This window comes from Cucumis sativus, chromosome 2 (assembly GCF_000004075.3).
Source record: "Cucumis sativus cultivar 9930 chromosome 2, Cucumber_9930_V3, whole genome shotgun sequence".
In the NCBI taxonomy this organism is placed as follows: domain Eukaryota; kingdom Viridiplantae; phylum Streptophyta; class Magnoliopsida; order Cucurbitales; family Cucurbitaceae; genus Cucumis; species Cucumis sativus.
In genome coordinates, this window is record NC_026656.2 from 20,930,562 (window position 1) to 20,951,988 (window position 21,427).

Here is a 21,427-nt window from a genome sequence, read left to right on the forward strand (position 1 = left end):
AGTCCCAATAAACCCTAAAATGTGTCACATTCAAAACTACGTTTTTATTTGATTGCTTATTTAATTGAATATCTAAAATATATATAATGTCTCATATGTGTTGAATATATACAATACTAACCTCGAAATTTTTAGCTAGATTATGTTAAAGAAGTTTTGTATTTTTGTCGGCTGTCGAATGTTTTCTTATTCACCTCCGAACTCTAAAATTTCGAAGAAAGAGTGACAACCGTTTTCGTAGAAGAAAAACATGAAAAGTTTTCCACTTCCTTCCAAAATCGTATCTCATGATTTTCTCCATTTATATATTTGACATAAATCAATTAAATAATATAAATTGATATTAAATTAATATGGGTCATCTCTTCTCCAAAACTACAATCCACTATTTTTTCCATTTAAATATTTGTTATAAATCAATTAAATAATAGAAAATAGATATTAAAGTAATTTAAGCCATACATTCATGTAATATACTAGCTCATTTAAGACTTTTATGAAATTTATTAATAATTTAGGTCATTCACCTGATATCATATAGCAATTTAGATTATATGAATTAAAAGAATCTTTAAAATTTTCAATATCATTTTTTTTAATTAAGTTTTAGATTCCATACTAAACAGACCGGCGAAAATAAACAAACAAATATATAAAGAATTTTGCTTCCAGATGGTGGCCTCATGATTTTTATTCTTCAAAAATTGTTTTAATATTTTGGTCAACAATAGCAATACATTTTAGTTTGCTTTTGTAAACCATAATCAAACACCAATTCAAAATCAAATTCAATATTTTTTGTGTTACTTTTAAAATCTATATGACCAAAAGTATAAACTAAATATTAAATATTAAGGACTAAAGAGTTAGTTAAATATTCATATTAATAAAACTAATTTAATTTATGGTGTATTTGACTAAAAAATATTTAAAAAATAAGGAAAAGTTACATAGTTAATAGTTAATTTATACATAAAGTCAATATAATTTAGTCTATCATAGTTAATTAAATAATATATAGCTTAACTAGTAGTTTTTAGTACTTGTTTAATCATAATAACTATTCTATAATTGTTATAATTTAAATTGATAAATTAATATCAATTCAAGTACATTTGATATTAACTGAGTAAAATATTGTGAGATATGAATTTAAAGAAAACTAGGCAAATTTATAAATTGAATAGTCTATATTTTAATAATAGAAAAACAACATCTCACACGTATATTTTAAAAAACAATGAAATATTTGATGAATATTCATCCAAACTTGGACGAATGAAAATTCTTGTTGAAGCGTTACGAAGTGATAAAGTATAGAGATTTTATCAACTCCGAACCAACAATACAATAAAGATGAACTTTTCAACCAACAATACAATAAAAAATTAAAATGGATCTAATTAACTTCTACGTATAAACTAATTTAAGATGAATTAAAATGTTTGTTACATTGACATTAAATAATAAATAGCTAATTGACAAAATATTTGCTTATATATATATAGATAGATATAGATTAGGTTTTTCTTTAAAAAAATATAATAAATCGACAAAATATCGACATTGTATAGAATAATTTTGAAAACGAAAAAAATCTACAGACTCACAATATAAAATAACAAAACTACCACGGTCAACACGTGATAGATCGGCCACACTTTCACGATAAACGATTGTGTAGACTTTGATACATGATATTAGGCATATCATGACTCGAGATGTCCAAAGATGAAAGAATTCTTAATTTAGTTATTAGATATTGGACCTTAGTGGCATCAAGATGGACCATAATGAAAGAATTTTGCTTTTAGTTATTTGATCTAGAGCCTTAGTTGCACCAATATGACTTAGGATTAATAAATCGTAAGGACATATATATGAAAATCCACTAAAAAAAATTATGATTATAGTATTCATGTCACTACATTTTTTAAAAGTGCTTTTGCAAAAATAGCAAAAAAATTGATGATAATAGAGGTAATGTTACAACATTTTTTAAATTTACAAAATTAACAAATTTAAAAGTGAAAACTTCTGATAGCCCTATGATTATGGTATGATAACTCTATGGTAGTCTTATGATCATGATAGTCGATATCACTAATTTTTCATATTTGTAATATGTAAAAATTTGGTGTCATGAACTATTTTTTTTTAAATGTTTTTATTATATGATACAATTTTCTCTTTTCTAAATTGCAAAAGTAATAAAATTATCTTCTGATAGCATACTTATATAGTTAATTATTTATTATATTTCCATTAATTAAAAAAAAAAGGTAAAGTCGATTACTAATATATATATTTTCTTACGTTTACAATTCTACTCTACATTTAATTATGAACTAGAAAAATGCTATGAATACTACGTTGAAGCTTAGGGTCTGAGATGGACGTGCTTTATCAACGTGGGATTCACAAATGTATGGAAGTTTTTCTTCGTAGAGCTAATGGGCCGAAAGTAAAGCAATGGAAGAAGGCCCGATTGACCGTTTTGGAGAACCGGACGATTTCCAAGTTTTCTACTCATCATTTGCAATTGATACGATCCAGCGCCTTTCATTCTTCTTCCTCTCTTCCTCCTGAACCTCTGAAACTTCTTCTTCTTCTTCTTCTTCTTCTTTGTATTTCTTCGTTTAACGGCAATGGGGGTGGGGCGCCAAGTCCCAATTTCGCTCGACGGAGTGAGGGATAAGAACTTGATGCAGCTCAAGAAGCTCAATACAGCCCTTTTCCCTGTTCGCTATAACGAAAAGTACTACGCCGACGTCCTTGCTTCTGGCGAGTTCACTAAGCTAGGTTTTGATACTTCTTCACGCCCCTTTAACTGCTTCTCTTCATTTCCTCATCTGGGGTTCTTTCTTTCTTTCTTCTTCTGTTCTTTTATCATTCTTTCTTGTGTGTTTTGCGGCGTTTGATTCTGCCGTCGATATTCTTGGATTTAGCCATTAGTTTTTTGGGAAGATAGAAGAGTGTTTGTGGGGTTTCTAGCATTGATTATGTGGTTTTAGTTCGTTTAGTTGCTGGTTTTTGAAGTCTTTTGACTCTGGATTTGGCGTTTTTTTTTCTCTGATCAGATGCTCTTTGGGACATTATATATAATATAGGATTTTGAATTGAATTTCCATTCATTTCCATTTCTAGCTTGCAGACTTCAAAAGGCAAACCAGTGTTCGTTGTAAGAAATGGCTTAGAGAAAAACTATTGGAAGCCAAAACAAAAGAATTGATTAAGTGGGCTTACGGCTTACCTTTCAAACGAGAGGTTCAGGGGTCCGACTTATGTAGGTTTTTGCGTGGTTTTAAAGGAATAGAGCCTTATAACTGATTTGCATTTTGAATTTGAGAGTAACCAATTGAAGGGGTTTAAACATCAATGCGTGATAATGCTTTCTGCTTTTAGCTTCTCTACTGTCTTTGAAAATTTTCCATTTGAGTTCTCTAGCCCATGCCCATGGTTGAGACTATTAATCTAAGCCTATACGTAAATTGTTTGAAAAATTAGATACCCATTAGCCACTATTGGTAGTTTTCTCAGATAACTGAAGCTGTCCTCTGGGTGTCCATTTTGATTGCTGTTGTGATCATGGTGAAACACTGTCAATTCTTGTTGCTTTCATTGTGTGGAAAGGGTTCTGTCCTTAATTCGTTTAACTGCAGGTTTTGTCTATTTATTTGTTTTCACGTTTGCTGGTTTGATCACATGGAACCTTAAGAAATTCGTTTGGTCCATTGGAAATACATTTTTTGGTTTCTTTGTCATTGTATTACTCCTTTTTCCAATGAATTTTTTAAGCGGTGATGTAGTTGGAATGAATATTTGGATCTTTATTGAAGGATGGTAGGAATGATCCTCGTATGCTTTCACTATTACATTTAATTATTGCACTTGCAGTTTTGTATGGGGGCTTTCTGAAACAATCCTAACTCTTAATTGTATTATCTTCATCCATATAAGTTTTAGCCTAAAAAACTGAACCTAGGAATGCATGTCAAGCATGAACTCATGGCAAACCTACTTGATTACTGAGTCCATCTAAACTTGGTAATTTTTTTAATATGCAACATTTGTTATCCCTAAACTAATTTCCTTATAATTGGTAGATATGATTTTCATGTGTTTCTGAAATAATAAAATATAACTTTGCACTTCACTGATCATTTGCAGTTTTGCAAATAAGTTAAAATCTTCCTTGCCAATTCACCAACACCGTTTTGATTTGATGGGGGAAGTTAAAATGGTTGTGCGTGTTCCATGACTTGCGACTTCTTTGGTCTCCACATACCACATGAATGTCTTATAGTTATTATTATATCGCGAATTCATCCAAAAATGATTGAAGTCAAATTTAATTATATACCACCAACACTCCCCCTCACTTGTGGGCTTGAAATATTTGAAAGGCCCAACAAGTGAAAATCGATTTTAATTGGGGAGGAAACAACAATGCAAGAGCTTAAACACAGGACTTCCCTGGACCACCTGCTCTGATACCATTAAATCGCCAATTCACCCAAAAGCTTAAACTGGTGGTTGAAGGCAAATTTACTTATATATCACCAACAGTTATAAGTCTCCTTTTCTTTTTCAGCTTTCACTTCATTTCCCATTCAATCATAATTCACTTTCTTCATCTATTAGTTTGAGGTTGCTTCTTCCGCGTCCCAACGTTTTGCATTGTGCATTTTCAATTTGGACTCATTGCCCTGGTTTTTCAATGGAAACTCGTGTGTTGGTGCAAAAAAGTAGCCTTGAAAAATGAACAATCTAGTTTCCTTTTAAAAGATTTCACATTATATCAGTAGTTTGACGACTAGTATAGTAGACCTGCAGGCTGATGCATGCCTAGTCCAGTTTAAGAATATCCTGTTTTTTATTTATACAAAAAAGATTATCCTGTCAATTCTGTCATACTTAAAACTGAATGAGTATAATGGTTACTTATTACCATTTCATCGACCTTTTTACAATTGTTGTTGTACATGAAGGAAAAAACTGCAATACTCCTTTTCCAATTGTGCTAAAGTATTGCAAAGGGCTAAAACTAAGTATTTCTATTGATTTTGCAGCATACTACAGTGATATATGTGTTGGCTCCATTGCATGTCGCCTTGAGAAGAAAGAACATGGATCTGTACGTGTCTACATCATGACCCTGGGTGTTCTAGCACCCTACCGTGGTCTAGGCATCGGTGAGTACCAACTTCATCACTTATAAGATTTTGTTTTGTTTTTGTTTTTGTTTTTTGTTTTGTTTTTGTTTTTGTTTTTGTTTTTTTTAATATCAATTTTAAATAAGAGACGTGGTATATAAGAAATAAAAAGGAAAGAGGTAAGAACCTTATGGCCAAGGAGGAGAAACCCTTATTGAGAAAAGGTTTATGATATGTTGATAATGGTATGCATCTCCCAAATTAATATACATGTGTATACACACAGACACACACACATGCTAAACTTTGATTCACAAGAGCTTCTTGTGAAGAGCGCTCCAACTTGAGTCTGTATACTGTTCAGAGTTCTCAACTGTTCTTAAGTAAAAAATGGTAGGTGTCGTGGCATTCATTTCTCTGTTTAACCAGTACGCTGCTGGTGTATTTTTACATGAGACAAGTTCGCTGAAAGGTTTGTAAGGTTTTTCTGTCTTGAACTATTATTCGGTTTCTTCCTAGCCAAAGATACCATAAGAAGTCTCTTACTGCACAATTTTAATACACTTTAGCTTCGTCTTACAGCCACCAACTGGAGAGAGCTTTAGGAAGAAAAAATTCTTACTTATCTGGAAAAACAGAGTAGGTATTAAAAACTTCAACCCACTAAGAGCATCTTCATACAGTAAAAAGGCAAGGACAAATAGATGGTCGAGAGTTTCTTCTTTTTGACACAGAGTGCAAGTGTTTGAGGAATGGGTAGGCAGTAGGCCACTGATGGAGTATTTCGTTCTTTGGGATTTTTCCTTCACATGATCTGATTGGCTCAAAGTATCTTCAACTTTTGTGACATTGAGAAACTTTTTGCACGCCTGATATAACTTCAAAAGTTCTCAGTTTTATCGCGGGGCTGAACCATCCCATCTTCTGAATTTTTTAGGCTCGCGGAGTTCACTTTTTCACTAAGATGGATTCAACTTTTGAATTTATCTGTTAAATATGTTTCTCATTATACAACCATCATAGGTATAATAAAGGACTTAAAGAAAACGAGTTCAATCTATGGTGGTCACCTACTTAGTATTTAATATCTTACAATTTTCTTTGGCACCCAAATGTTGTAGGTTCAAGTGGGTTGACTTGTAGAGTAGTCACGGGCTCACCATGTGTTCAAGCTAGTCCAAGCACTCACAAACATTAGAAACTACTGCTTAGATGCAGATGCCAGTTACAACTTTTGCATTCCAACTACTGTAATTAGTGCTTGCTTATTATACAACTAATGCAAATGCATTCCATTCCAACTACTGAATGAGGTGTGGGAATGGAATCGACCCAAACATTTTCCCTCAAATCTGATTTCTTTTGATTTGGAGCTTGAACCATTGGAAAGATATGAAGAGGTTGCCTGTTTTTTTGGCAGAATTAGACCATTGGTAATATCCTTTATTTATTGCATTTTTGGATCATCGATCACAATTTTTTTTCTGCTAAAGTCCATATTTGCTGCTACCTTGCAAAGGACCCTCCAAGAGCATTTCCTCATTTGTAAATCTCCTACCCCATTTGACTTGGAAAGTATTGTCCCCTTCTCTCAAAACCCAATAACTAGGCCACCAAAAGAGAGAGGAAGAGCAGCCATGTCCAACTAACTAGACGGCTGCCCTGATCTTGTTTGGCTCCACACTGAAAGAACTTTTATAGTCGGTCTTCACCAATCATTTTGCCATCTTTCAAGAGATTTTCTAATATTTGTTAGTTCTGTTAGATCATTGTTCTCTTGGTCATCTGGCATTTGCTAGTAATCATAGAATAACTGAAAAATTAAGAGAAAAAAATGATAACTTGTTCAAGGTGCACAAATTAAGTATTATTTCGGTAAAAGATTTTGATTTAAATGAGAGGTTTTGATTCTTTTTTGTGGCAGATTTTAGTTGCTTGGTTTTTTATGCTTTGGGTTTTATGCAGGCAGTAGACTGTTAAATCATGTTCTTGATCTCTGCTCAAAGCAAAACATTGCTGAAATCTATTTGCATGTCCAGACGAATAACGATGACGCTATCAATTTCTATAAGAAATTTGGGTTTGAGATTACAGAAACCATTCAGAACTATTACGCAAACATTACCCCGCCAGATTGCTATGTTCTTACCAAGTTAATCACTCAAACTCAGACCAAGAAGTAACCTTTCAACTTCGAGTTCATTCCTGAGTTGTCTCCTTCAAAATTGTTTTGAACAAGCTATGTTATGGGAGTTAAAGAGCTTTTGACATACAAATTTAGTTATATAAATTTAGTTAGTCAATTGGGGTCTGGATGGATTTTTGATAATCAATGTCATGGAAGTTAGAGGGCTTTTGACATACAAATTTTGTCCCGTCTCTTAAATTGAGTAAATCTTTCTGTGTGCTTCTTGAGGATCTTTAGAACAATCTATTTATTGCCTTTTCAATTATGGTCTACCTTTTCTCCCTTACTATGAAATGTTGACATTGTGATTGGGATACTGTTTTATTACTTCTGGAAGAGAGGTATTAAATTATTTTGACAATTCAAAAGTTTAGGTGGTTAGGTTAGAGTAGATCTAGCCATTCAATGATTTGAAGCTATTTACTCGTTGATTTTTGATAGGATAGTCGTCAATTGGTATCATTGTCATTGTTACATGATTAATTAATTGTGCATTCGTAATTACCAGAAAGGGGTTGAAGGTGGTAGTAAGAACATAATCTAACCTAACAACTTGGAAATTAACCGGCAAGAATACCAAAGTCTTGGTTCTCAATTTTCTGAGAAATTATTTAGTGAGCCTGACACAATATAATCGTCACTCTTGTACTATCAGAAGTACTTCAGCATGTAGATTTTCCAATGATTGATTTTCCTTGTGTTTGTCTCATTGGCACATTGGATAAATTATTCAAATGATGAATGATGTTGAAATGTAGAAACCTCTACTGGATGAATTTGCTCTCCCTTTGTGTAACCATTGTTGGGGGATTTGGTATTGATTTTTTCTTTTTTGCTTTAAATAACACATTTCTTCCTTTGGTTGGTTTGTTTTTTTCTTTTGATTTTATTTTAAATAACCCCACCTTCCAGAGACTATTAACCATTTTATTTATTAAGTTCATCCAAACCTTTGAACACAATTTCTAGATGGGTCCAAGATTAGAATATTGATGTCGATACTTCACAAGTATATTATTGTCATCCAAGAATATTTCTATTAATAAAAAATTATAACAATAATTAAATTGTTTTTACCTCTACATTAAAATTCCTTAATGTGTCGATCAAATTTAAGACGATTAGATTCTAATCTTGAAATGAACTTACTAATTTAAGCTAATCTAAAATCCTCATGTCTTAGAAAATGGAGAATATTTCTATTTCAAATGCTTCATAAGATCATCCGTCAAGAGACTTCCTTATCATTATATACATCTCTACATAAACAAACTTTTGTCTTTAGAATATTCTTGCCTGTTCTTTCTACAATCAAGATTGGAAAAAGAAAAAGATTGAAAAATGGGAAAAATATTTAAGATTGGTGATAGAGAATGTGTTAACCAGCATAGAGCCAGTAGGAAGTCCCAAGTGAGAATCACTTTCATCAATCACGCCTTCACTCATTGCTAAAAGCCAACTCTTTTAAGATAATTCAATCGTTTTATACACCAAAGTCTTCTTGTTTCTTGATGCTATCTTCTTCCCTTTCTTTTCGGTGCCCTTTTAAAGACGAATTCTCTTTCTTGTCTTCTACATAATTGATTGAAGTAACTATACTCATTCAACTGACTTTTTTTACACAACATTAATGGTTAAATATTCTACTTCTAATACCGCCGTTATATTGACAAGAACGAGAACTAAGAGGTTAGGATTTAGATGTATTGCAGCATGTTGCTTTTACTTCATCACGATACCTATCTCATTCGAGTTGATGATGTAGTTACAATATCTCTTGCCATGAAAAGTCGTACTCACTTTGGATTTATTTCTTTGTTCACATGCGTTGTTTAGCTAACTCTTTGTAATCCACAACCCTATTTAGACATAAGGATAAACAACGAAAACACTAACGATCTTTTGGACTCTAAACTTCAAGTGGGTGGAGTGGACTATTGCAGTTCACTCCATGTATGAGGTCTTCTTATGTATCATATATAACCTATAATCAAGTACAATAACATTTTTCTAATATCATCAAGTTATAACATGAGCTCAGCTCAATTGACACATGTTTAAAAATCTCGGATTTATATTTAAAATTCAGAATTATTCAAACATAATACTGGTTTTTATAGTACCTCTTACACTCTTTTCTTCTTTGACTGTCATCCTCAGTGGTTTTGAATGCAAACCCTAAGTTTTGCCCATGGTCGCAATCATAACTAACGAATTAGCTTGACCAAATGTGGCTGCCATGCCCAGAAAGAGTTATTAGCCCACCATCCAAAAGAATGGGTTCACATTATATTCAAAGCTGAACTTAAATGGTTCAACAACACTTAACGAAACAACCAACAACACTTGGTCCAATTCTTTTAAATCTAACGCCTAACTACAAACATAAAGGGATTCTCTTAACTTGGAACTCGTTTTTTTCTTTCAATTTGTGTTTATACGTCTGTTGGCTGTTTTAATAAATACTAGTTTAATTTCTGACTTTTGCTGCGTGACAAAATATCCATTCTATTCAATTGTTCAATGCATTAATAACTTCTTTTATAAAGTATCGGATCAAACTTTATTGTCTCGAAAATTTAATAAAGTAACATGTAATAATTAATATATTACTAGTTCGGTGTCTTGTATCAATTAAACAAAGCAAGTCCATACACAATTTTGTACTATTAGTGTAATACACAATTTTTTTTTCAACGCAAATATTATTAAGAGAAATTAAGTAAAATTTGGTGGACGATGGATAACAAAACAAAATTTCCAAAAAGTTGAAAATGAAGAATGGTTTTTAAAAATAATATTGTTGTTTCTAAAATTTGGCTATGAATTTATGTTTAATTTGTCAAGAGATTATATATTAATCAACTTATTTGACATTAAAATGAAATTACGGTCAACATGAGTTTTTAATTCTTTAAAAAAAAAATCAGAAATTTGTAATTTAACCCTAAAAGTTTGTAATGTGATCTAAGATTTTGACTTTGCTTTTGTGTTTATGGGGAATAGGAAGGAAGTTAGAATTGAGATTTCTACGATCTGATCTCGTGAATTTTTATTCTTTTTCCATATGGAATTTGCTCTTCGCCGCCCATGTGAATGCATGCATGTCATCTCTCACCATTTTACTCATTTATTTCTATTTTTCTTCTTATTCTTACGTTACAAATCTATTCTTTCTTTTTCTTAACTCTCTCATATTTCTATATCTTCAATTTTGTATTAACATAAATAAAATGTTCAAATTTAATTATGTATGTAAAGTTAAATGTTCCATCTTCTAACAACGTCATATATATATTGTCACAAATAAAATAACTTAAGAATTTAACAACAAACAGTGTAAAACTTTGTTTTGTAGTTATATTTTTTCAGTACTATAATTTAAATACTCGTAGAAGAAATCAGTTGTATGTGTCAATGGCGGAAACCCAACACATGGACGTACTTTCATCTTCTTCACAGTTCTACAATTTGGAACCAGTCAGCAACAAACCAAAAAGAAGATAATAAAAAACACGAAATTCATACATATCATATATAATTCCCATTTCCTTTCCTCTCTGAATTTTCAATTCAATTCCTGCAAAAAAAATCAACAAAAGATTTCACTCCAAATCAATTCCAAAACTCTCACTCGAAAAACACCCATAAAAATGGTTGTCCAAATTAACCACTCACTGCGTGTATTCGACGGTCACCAGCGGCGTATTTTTTTGAACGATCACTTTATACGCCATCCTTGACAACGTCATCGTTGTATCCGCCACCAATGCTTTCGAAGACGTCGAAACCGCACGATCCACGATCGTGATCATAATCGTCTGATCAGAAACACACGAGTCCGGTACGGCGGAACTAAAGCAACTCACTCGGTATTGTCTTCCACAAGCCGCTCCATTGTCCCATATTCCTTCTCCGGCTGCCCCGAACATGTTGTTCGTCGGAAACATCGACAGATCGTTTCCGAAACAAGCGGTGGCTGTGTATAAACAATTTCTCCTTTTCATTGATTGAAAATTTTGAAGAATAATGTGAGTGGAATAACTTACGTGTGTAAGGAGGACCATAAGTTGTTGCAGTGCCGACATCTCCATGGGATAGGTGGAAGAGGTGAGCGATGAAGAAGATGGAGAAGAGGCATCGTCGCGAGAGAAACAGAGGATTCGACATGTCGTTTCAATTATTCAATTCCTGTGGTAAAATTATCAAAATGCAAATTCAAAACCCTTTCTTTTTTTCTTCATTCCAAAAAGAAAAAAAAAAATCGAATATAGTAGTAAATCAAATTCTTTTTATATGTGAAAATTTGATAAAAACTAATTTTCAATTTCTAGACGCTCCGTTTTTCTTTTCGATTCTTTCTTGACGAAAATGCCGTATAATCGGTCACCGAATATCCATCCAATTGTGAGAAGCCACCGAGGATTTGCCGGCCCCCGTCGGTCCGACGTGGATGCCTTTTAAATTCCACATAAGTAATTGACACGTCAGGTCAGTATTTTCGACCGGCGATCGACGGTGGTTACGTGGAATTTCGGATGCATAAATTGTAATTTTTTTAATGTAAAAAAGAAAAAGAAAAGATAGGAATAACATACAAATTATATTGAAGATGGAAGATATTGATGAAGAAGAAAATTGATGGAATTTAAAGTGTAAATCTTTGAGTTTATTTGTTATGGAAGCGCTTTTATTGGCAATAACCATTTTGGGATTTTTAACCGAAGTGGGCTTTTCTTAGAACAATCTTAACCATGTACCCATTCTTGGAAAACAATCTCATGCTGTTTATTAGCAATTGAAATAATTCCTAATATATAGATTATAAATTTAATTAGTTATTATGACCTATAACTTTATTGGTCACCTTTAAACTTTCCTCCTTATCAATCATCTAAAAATAAAAACCCTCCTTATTTCATAAATAGGTACTTTAAACAATTAGTTATGTTGAGATTGATATTCACATTTTTTTATAAAAAAAAAAAAAAAAAAAGTCAAATCTTTGAATTTTCTCCTAACAAATAAAAAAAAAATAGATTATTGGAAAACATAATCTCATATGTGTTTTGCTTTTATTTTCTATTTATAATAAACAACTATTATATCTTTCTTTTTCTTAAAATATACCTATATAGAGAGAGATCCACTTACCTAGATTTCTTGAAGAGGAAAAGGTGGCAAAAAAAGTTGGTATTTTGGAAGGGTTAATATGAGAGAAATAGAGAGGGTTTTATGGAGGGATATTAATTGTTAATAAGCGTAAGATTAAAGAGATGGACTATAAGAGAAGGAAGAAGGAAGAAGGAAGAGGTAAGAAAGTTTGGGGTATTTGCTTCTAAGCATTGTATTTCATTAGCGTATAAGAGATAATCATATATATATACACATAATTGGATTGAATAATGAAATATGAATGGATAGACTTTTAATCACTTCCTTTACACCATCCATATATAATATATTCCACTCTTCTTAAAAGCTATCTATCTAGATTTCCCTTCAGTCTTCTTTCTTCCTCTTTTTTTCTTTTTATTCCTTATTATTGCATTACTTTTTTTTATTGGTAGGGATGTTTAGGAAACACAAATCAAAGACTGCGTGCGTGTAATATCACACTGTTCATTCTCCCTTTGAAGTTGTTGATTTTAAACACTAATTAGTATATGTAAAGTTAATATATATCATGTTCGTTCCAAGTAATTTAATGCTAAGACTAAATATTTGTTTGAATTGATTAAAAAAAATATTTAAAAGGATTTACATATAGTCAAACACTTCCAATTTTTTAAAGAAAAAATATATGATTTATTTTGAAAAATTAAACTAAAAACACGTCTTCTAATATCAAATAAGTTACATCAACTAAAATAATATTTTATATTACATAAGAACCTTCATTTGAGAAAATATACAATATGAATATTTTTTTTTCAAAATTTGTAAAATGAATACTTCTCTAGTAGTGTCTCTTACATAGAAGATCAAACCTTCCACTTTTAAAATAAAAAATCATATCAAATTTGTAGGATGAAAGTAAATATATAAGTTGAATAAATGTAAGTTAATTAAAATAAGAGTCTACGTTAAAGTGAGATAGGTAGGTTGGTTTTTTAAAGGATTGAGTTGATTAATCAATATATTGTTTGTGTTAATTTATGCTTTTAATTTGTTGCTAAGTAATTAATAATATTAATTAAAAGCATATAATAAAATAGTATTCTCCATTTTGTTGATTGCCTCTCCCACGTCACTACCATTTCATTCTTCTATGATTATATTTTCGTTGAAATTTTCACCTTTGATTTGAACTCAAAGATGAGATATATACTAAACCATTATTAATTTATCATAAGTTGCTATTTTTTTTTTAAAAAAAAAAGAAGATATATCAATCATTAGAATGTTTTGGATTAGTCTACTTTTTTTTTCTTATCATTTAAAGATAAATCCTACTAAAAATTTTGAGTTATCCCAAACAATATCTATACAATACAAAATGATTTGATCAGTTTTGTTTTCCTTTTTATCTTTTTGGAAAATTTTATTTATCTCATTTTTATTTAAGTTTTTTTGGTTTTGGAAGATTAGATCTTTACCTTATAAATTTATTTTCTATTTGATATGTATGTTTAAATTAGTTTCTATTGTAATTAGTGTATGAACTTTTATAGACTTTGACCTAATTTTCTCCATACTTCTTCTTAGAATGTTACTTCTAAGTGTTATAATTTTTCGTCTCCATCAAATTAGATTAATTGAAAAATCTACTTCATACTATTTTAGATTAATTAGCTAAATGTTAACCTAAATTTATCGTAAGTAAGCATACGTTGAAACATAAATTTTGAATGCATATTTGTGTTGAAACATACTAATCAAATAAAATTTATATGGATCAAATTGAGATGAACACAAAACTCAAGATTTGTAGGAGAAAATGGCATAATTATTTTGAAACATAGGAATGAAATGTGGATTTATATTAGAAATTTAATATTATTAATCGAAAGTAACAGAAAAGTGGAGAGTTTAGGCTTAGAAATGAAGTGTTCTATTTTATTTTTAAATTTATAATATGATTCAACGAAGGGACTTTTTGTGAACTTGTTGGGCTGGTAGATTAGAGATATTCCATACAAAAGCCGACTTAGCTATTTGATGTACTTTGGCCCAGTGGTCACTAAAAGCAAGAAATAAAAGACAAAATCCGACTTGATCATCAAATATTTTTAACTGATTATCATATTGGCCTATTTTACCTAATAACAGAAGGGAAAAGTAAATCTGATTTTTTTTTGTTAAATTTCTTCGCGTAGGAGGATTTGAATCCAAAAATTTTATGATCCCCAGTTGAATTAAGTTGTTGTTGAGCTATTAGAGGATAAGTATTTGGAATTGTTAGTTACAAACAGACATGCAAATGGACGAATGTACATTGAATAGTATGAAACAACCATATACAATGGCAGTTTTTTTAACCATTTGTCTAATGATTGCACTTTGGTTTAGACAAATGTGTGGAAAGTTCTGGAAATGGCACAAAAGGAAATGGGCAGTCCAGTCCGTAATAATGTTTTGGCCCTTTTGATCTCCAGGCCTGCCATGGTTGATAAACCATTCTACACCACAAGTTCTTCATTCTACAATTCTCCCACGAAAGTCACATCCAATTCCACTTCTTCCAATACTTGGTACTCCAATTCACAAATATCCTTCCTTTACTTCCTTTACTCATCTACTCCTTCTGTTAATTGTTGTGTGATTTCAACTCTTTTAACCCTTTCTGGGTTTCAATCAGCTGCTTGAAGTCTGTATTTACCTGATATTATCAACTGGGGAATTCTTTAATCGTTTATTTTTAGAACTGCCGACATTGGGTTCTTGCGCTTTGGCTGAATTCCTTCATGGGTACAGCTTCAACTGGGTACCCATTTGGAACTGCTGTTCATTCATATGGAAACTCTGCACTTTTATCTCGTAAATTGGAATTCTCGCGCTCTAATTTCCCTTTCCCTGCTGAATTTTCAAGAATCAATCCAAACTCCGGCTCTGTTTTCCATTTTTCTTCCAAGGTATTGAAGCACTTTAGCTCTTTTCTTTGTTGTGAAATTTGTGCATAATCGTTTGGTTTCTGTGCATGTGAAGTGATGATCATTAATTTTCAGTGCTGGGATGAATTCCTAAATCCCAATGGTTTCATTGCGTGTATTAAGTAGACTGTGAAGTACAGTTAGCAAATCTTTCCAATGTTAAACTAGTGAGGGTCGTTAACTTGTTTAGATGATGATGTTTTGAATATCTAAATCCATTTTCTGAGGCTGAATTCGCTTATTGGTTGATCAGGATTTTGGCAGTGTTTAGTTCTAGTGTGTGTTCATTCTATTTCAAAATTTGATTGTAACATAGTCTTCTTGGTGCAGTCATCAGTTTGTAAGATCCATAGTTTACCTGACATTGATAATATCTTCTGGGATAAAGTTCCAACGCCGCTACTTGATGTGATTGATAATCCTATCCATTTGAAGAATTTGTCTCTTAAGGTTAGTTTATGATTTCATACATATTTCTCCTTGTGGGTGCCAAAGATGATGTGGCTTCTAAACCAATCAAACACCATCGTGGCAGGAATTGAAACAATTAGCGGAAGAAATTCGTTCAGAATTGGCTTCCTTTCTTTCAAACGTACCAGCATCTTATAAGGCCAGTTTGGCAGTTGTGGAGCTAACTGTTGCCTTGCACCATGTTTTCCATGCTCCAGTGGACAAGATACTGTGGGATGCAGGAGAAGAGGTAGGAGTGTAGGACTATTTTTCTTATGCTCAATATTATTGAACTTTCTTCTGGAACTGAAATTGTTGTGAAGTAAAATATTGACACGATTATGCATACCGATATCGATATGCGACTTGGGAATGTAATGTTCATCTGCCAGACCGAGAGTGTGTGCCTAAACAATCAATATCATTAATTTATTTTGTCTTTTGCCAGACCTATGCACACAAGATTCTTACCGGAAGACGACCTCTCATGAGTACATTGTATAAAAAGAATGGTCTTTCTGGGTCCACATCAAGGTTGGAAAGTGAATTTGATCCATTTGGTGCTGCACATGGCTGCAATAGTGTATCTGCTGGACTTGGTACAGTGGACTGTTGATCCTTTTTTGTGGGGTTATAAATATTCTTTATCTATTGTTTCTTTTTTTAGTTTAACGAAATGTGGGGGTAGGAATTTGAACCATTACTTCAAGGATATAATGTCTTAATCAATTGAGTTTTTGTTTAGGTTAATCAATTTTTTTTATTGTTCTTATTGACTTATATATGACTTCAATTGAAAAAATCCTTATATTTCAGCTTTTAACAGCACATTATATAATCCTTTCCCTCAAGAAGGTGCTGTTAATAACCACATGTGATAATTAGTGTGTACACCCAACCTCTAGCATATGGAAATAATTACTTATTTTTGTTTATTTGCTCAAAAGTATTGTTTTTTATTCTTAGAATCATGTTTGGAAATTGTACAACAAATTTAATATGATCTCATTTAATCTTAGGCATGGCAGTAGCAAGGGATATAAAAGGTAAACGTGAAAGAATAGTTACGATAATTAACAATTTGTCAACTATGACGGGGCAAATATACGAAGCAATGAGTAATGTGGGGTATTTGGACTCAAATATGATAGTGATATTAAATGACAGTCGGCATTCTTTACACCCAAAACTTGATGATGGCTCTAAGACATCTGTTAGTGCTTTGTCTAGCACCCTCAGCAGGCTCCAGTCCAGCAAATCCTTTCGAAAGTTTCGTGAAGCCGCTAAGGTATTTTTCTGATTTTTCCGTTTTAATTGACCTAACACTTGGAGAATGTTCTTTGTCTTAATGTGGATGAGGAGTTGGTCTTTATTCGTATTGTTTTAGTTTTCTGAAAAGTCCTCAGCTTCATATGTTTTTTCCATGATTAGGGTGTAACTAAAAGAATTGGTAAGGGAATGCATGAATTGGCTGCCAAGGTTGACCAATATGCTCGCGGCATGATGGGTCCCTCAGGATCAACCCTTTTTGAAGAACTTGGACTCTATTATATAGGCCCTGTTGATGGCCACAATATGGAGGACCTCATTTGTGTTTTACAAGAAGTTGCATCACTTGATTCAATGGGTCCAGTATTGGTACATGTGGTAACTGAAGAAAACTATTCAGAAGGTTACAAGAGGGTTGCAGGCAGGCAACTGGATGGTATCCTTTTCCCTAACTCAACTTTTTCCTCTAGTGTCTTTCATGTGGTCATTGGACTTTTATTTTATCTTCACTCCTAAACTTCTGACTTATTTATTGCTTTAAGAGCATTCAGACTACCCTTTTTAGTGTAAGCTTCGTTTTTCAGCTCTCTGATGGAGAGTTGTCAAATCTGCTATTTCTTATTCTATCACTGGGTTTATGATTGACATTTAGCATATTAATTTGGACAAAGATGCTTCCCTAACCTTGTCGATTCTATTTATGATTGATAAGAAACAAATTTTATTATGTTTTATTCATTCTGGTTTCTTCTCATGACTCTAGGTTTATATAACATAGACCCATTGCTGTACGGAATTGATTCTCGAACGTATGGCGATTGTTTTGCGGAGGCTTTAGTTGTGGAGGCGGAAAAGGACAAAAGCATTGTGACAGTGCATGCTGGGATGCAGATGGAGCCATCAATTCAACTGTTTAGGGAAAGATTTCCTGATAAGTTCTTTGATGTGGGTATGGCTGAGCAACACGCAGTTACATTTGCTGCTGGTTTGTCATGTGGTGGATTGAAGCCATTTTGTGTAATTCCTTCGGCTTTCTTACAGAGAGCATACGATCAGGTCTCTCTCTCGAGCTGCTCCACACTTGCATTAAATGTGCAGTTGCCACTTCGAGTGTTCAGGCGTTTAACAATAGGAAGTTTTGAATTTGGTTTTCTAGGTGGTGCATGATGTCGATCAACAGAGAATTCCTGTACGTTTTGTCATTACCAGTGCTGGATTGGTAGGATCTGATGGTCCTACACAATGTGGTGCATTTGATATAACATATATGTCGTGCTTGCCAAACATGATTGTCATGGCACCATCAGATGAGAATGAGCTAGTGCACATGGTTGCCACGGCAGCACGCATTGATGATCAACCAGTATGCTTTCGATATCCAAGAGGCTCCATTGTCACCACTAACAACCTTGCCCTTGAAGGGGTTCCGATTGAAGTAACCACCTTGTTGATGCTAGTGTGCTTTTTCGAAGTCTCAATCTTCTTGTAACTTGAGAAAAAAAGAAATTAAAACTTGACATTGTTTGTAACACATTGCAGATTGGAAAAGGGAGGGTTCTTGCTGAGGGTAAGGATATTGCTTTGCTTGGGTATGGTGCAATGGTTCAGAACTGCCTTAATGCTCGGGCCCTTCTCTCAAAGTTCGGTGTCGAGGTTACAGTTGCTGATGCAAGGTTCTGCAAGCCACTTGACATAGCACTTCTCCGACAACTCTGTGATAACCATGCATTTCTAATCACAGTTGAGGAAGGTTCAGTCGGAGGCTTTGGATCTCATGTTGCACAATTCATTGCCCTCGATGGACGGCTGGATGGAAGAGTCAAGGTACGATTTCTATAAGCATTTCCTATTTCCCGTTTTAGGCATAGGCTGGTATTTCCTTAAAAGATCAAAGTTGAAATAGAAAATGTTTAGGCACTTTTAGCTCATTTCATATATGTAGAAAATAACTTCTAAGTCTGATTGTACGCTACAAAAGCCACACGAAATCAATGAACCGGGCCTAAGAGGAAAAAGTCAGTTTTTCAATCATATGCAATAAATTTACATTTCTGATGTGCCCTGTGCCACTTTCCTCAAACCATTTCACCTGCAGTGGCGGCCAATAGTTCTACCAGATAATTACATAGAGCAGGCATCGCCACAACAACAGCTCTCCCTTGCTGGGTTGACTGGAAATCACATTGCTGCAACGGCATTAAGCTTGCTCGGTCGTCCCCGGGAAGCATTACTTATGATGTGTTAGGATCTTGTATCTCTCAGTCCCTGCTGAAGGTGAAGTTTTTTAACAGTTGAATTTCAGCTAACCACAGAAGATGAGAAAAACATCAGTACCACACCACCAGCATTTTTAGGTATCAATTTGTTGTACATTCTGCATCTTTTTTCTGTGCCATTTTTAATGCGTTACTTCCCTGTTTTTTTACACAACCACTTTCACACAGAGAAATGAAAGATCTTTGATTCTCCATCCTTCTGTTTTTCTCATCTGATTACAATGTAAATGGTGATCAATCAGAAACTTGCATGTAAAGTCCAAATTTCTCCATCTGTTTCTCTGTTTGTGTAAGTAAATTCATGGATGATGGTGACCAACTCATAACTCTTCATTAACAATTTAACACAATCTCAAAGATAGAATCTGATTAAACCTTTTGAATTTTCTTAAGAGATTAACTCATGGTCCATGAATGTCTACATACTCCATTTGGTTGCCTAGAAAATGTGAGAAAACTTTACATCATATTTAATTTTTAATGCTTGGTTCTTAGATATGGAATATAGCAGACCAATAAAGAGTATTTTGTAAAACGAGTTTTGGGTTCCAGCATTTTTTAATGATGGAATTCCTTGACAACTTTACTGATAGGGGAAGAAAATAAAAACTATTGACAACTAATTTATGCATTAAGAAATGGCCTTGTTCATCATTATTTTAATTGTTGGTCTCGGCCACTATCATCTTATTGGTTCCGATGTCCATTTTCGTTTTAGCTTTTACCTCCAAATGAACAAATAACATTCGTCCAAAAATGACTTACGTCATCATTTAATATTATGTAAATCAATATCATATAATTACTTTTTATAATTAAAAAAGAAGAAGAATTATTTCATAAACCAACAAACCAATCCCAATCAATCTCAATCAAAGTCTTTCATGTTGCTATCAAAGTCCCACCAAGCCTTGTGCACTTCTGTTGCACAAGACAGGAGGGTATACAACAATTATAAACAGCTCAAGTAAACCAGTGAGCTACCAAATTAAAAGAACTATTACAATCAACAAAAGAGATGATTCTTGTTCAATTAACGATATCATATGATATAAAATTATATGTAAATTCGAGTATAATTCAATAGTTTAGTACATAGAATTATAAAAAAAAAGTCTCAATGATAACCTTTTGTCTTATTATTATTATTTCTTGTTTGTTAACATTAGACGTCTTATAGTACCTCAACCATAGTTTGTCACATGTTTAGATTAAATTTATAACATAGTTGCAATCAAGTGAGCAGATAAAGTATTATTTGGAGGTGGAAAAAAGAATAATTTATACACAAAAAGAAATGTATAGATAGATAGAGACAGGAAGGAATTGTTTTGAGTAGGCAATCATAAACACATAGCTGAAATCTCAAACTTTTCAATCTGTTATGGTATGAGTAATGAGAATCTGAGGTTTCGATATTCTCTAAGTTATTCCTTTTTGTTTGTTGTTTTTGGGTACATTATGTTCATTATGTAAATGTCGTTTTTGATCAAAATTATTAATGGCATATGAATTTCCCTTTCGTTCATCTGAATCTTTGACGATATCGCTCAATTATAATTGGATCGCACGCCATTTTGTCTCACCCAAACCTCCAAAATTAACCTTTTTTATATATATAAATAAACAATAAATTAAATTAAACGTAATTTTCTATTTCCTATTCCCTCATTTAAAATCAGCAAACCTATAATTTTATTTATTTTTTTTCTATATATATAAGAAAAAAAGTATTTAGGTTATTTCATTTTTAAAAATGTTAACTTCATTCCATTTATTGTTTTAGAAAATTACTCCTTTTTTTTAGAAAAAAACGTGGTCAGTAGCTAATTCACTTTTCTTTTCCAACAAAAATCTTGTTTTAAAATAAAATTATGAAAGAAAATTAAAAATTAAAAAAATAGAAAAGTAAGTTTTGTTTTTAAAAATAGGAAACAAAATCAGTTATTAATTAAATATATATGGTTTTGTTTTTAATAATCATATATTAAAAAA

At 32.5% G+C, this 21,427-nt stretch overlaps 3 protein-coding genes across 3 annotated transcripts; 2 read left to right on the forward strand and 1 right to left on the reverse strand.

Moving 5' to 3' along the window:
* Window positions 1-2,517: 2,517 nt before the first annotated feature.
* LOC101220663 (N-alpha-acetyltransferase 50) lies at window positions 2,518-7,616 on the forward strand. Its single transcript, XM_004138692.3, has 3 exons — window positions 2,518-2,802; window positions 5,073-5,195; window positions 7,122-7,616. Exons 1-3 carry the CDS (start codon window positions 2,649-2,651, stop codon window positions 7,337-7,339), a joined length of 495 nt encoding a protein of 164 aa, XP_004138740.1. The 5' UTR covers window positions 2,518-2,648; the 3' UTR covers window positions 7,340-7,616.
* Window positions 7,617-10,619: 3,003 nt separating this feature from the next.
* Window positions 10,620-12,680, reverse strand: LOC105434664 (EG45-like domain containing protein). Its single transcript, XM_011651496.2, has 4 exons — window positions 12,499-12,680; window positions 11,394-11,535; window positions 11,023-11,323; window positions 10,620-10,924 (listed from the first exon to the last, which is right to left on the reverse strand). The coding sequence occupies exons 2-4, from the start codon at window positions 11,512-11,514 to the stop codon at window positions 10,918-10,920; spliced, it is 429 nt and encodes a 142-aa protein (XP_011649798.1). The 5' UTR covers window positions 11,515-11,535; window positions 12,499-12,680; the 3' UTR covers window positions 10,620-10,917.
* Window positions 12,681-14,924: 2,244 nt separating this feature from the next.
* On the forward strand, window positions 14,925-19,751 carry LOC101220427 (probable 1-deoxy-D-xylulose-5-phosphate synthase, chloroplastic). Its single transcript, XM_004138691.3, has 10 exons — window positions 14,925-15,419; window positions 15,768-15,887; window positions 15,973-16,137; window positions 16,336-16,486; window positions 16,907-17,175; window positions 17,319-17,592; window positions 17,920-18,212; window positions 18,313-18,591; window positions 18,696-18,980; window positions 19,252-19,751. The coding sequence occupies exons 1-10, from the start codon at window positions 15,252-15,254 to the stop codon at window positions 19,399-19,401; spliced, it is 2,154 nt and encodes a 717-aa protein (XP_004138739.1). The 5' UTR covers window positions 14,925-15,251; the 3' UTR covers window positions 19,402-19,751.
* The last annotated feature ends 1,676 nt before the right edge of the window (window positions 19,752-21,427 follow it).

What these genes read in the sequence shown, in the direction of transcription:
- LOC101220427 (XM_004138691.3), top strand. Translation starts at nt 15,252, where the DNA reads ATGGGTACAGCTTCAACTGGGTACCCATTTGGAACTGCTGTTCATTCA. An exon ending in TTTTCCATTTTTCTTCCAAG is followed by an intron (nt 15,420 to 15,767) that starts GTATTGAAGCAC and finishes TTCTTGGTGCAG; the next exon opens with TCATCAGTTTGTAAGATCCA. An exon ending in TGAAGAATTTGTCTCTTAAG is followed by an intron (nt 15,888 to 15,972) that starts GTTAGTTTATGA and finishes CCATCGTGGCAG; the next exon opens with GAATTGAAACAATTAGCGGA.
- LOC101220663 (XM_004138692.3), top strand. Translation starts at nt 2,649, where the DNA reads ATGGGGGTGGGGCGCCAAGTCCCAATTTCGCTCGACGGAGTGAGGGAT. An exon ending in TGGCGAGTTCACTAAGCTAG is followed by an intron (nt 2,803 to 5,072) that starts GTTTTGATACTT and finishes TTGATTTTGCAG; the next exon opens with CATACTACAGTGATATATGT. An exon ending in CTACCGTGGTCTAGGCATCG is followed by an intron (nt 5,196 to 7,121) that starts GTGAGTACCAAC and finishes GGTTTTATGCAG; the next exon opens with GCAGTAGACTGTTAAATCAT.
- LOC105434664 (XM_011651496.2), bottom strand. Translation starts at nt 11,514, where the DNA reads ATGTCGAATCCTCTGTTTCTCTCGCGACGATGCCTCTTCTCCATCTTC. An exon ending in TTATGGTCCTCCTTACACAC is followed by an intron (nt 11,324 to 11,393) that starts GTAAGTTATTCC and finishes GTTTATACACAG; the next exon opens with CCACCGCTTGTTTCGGAAAC.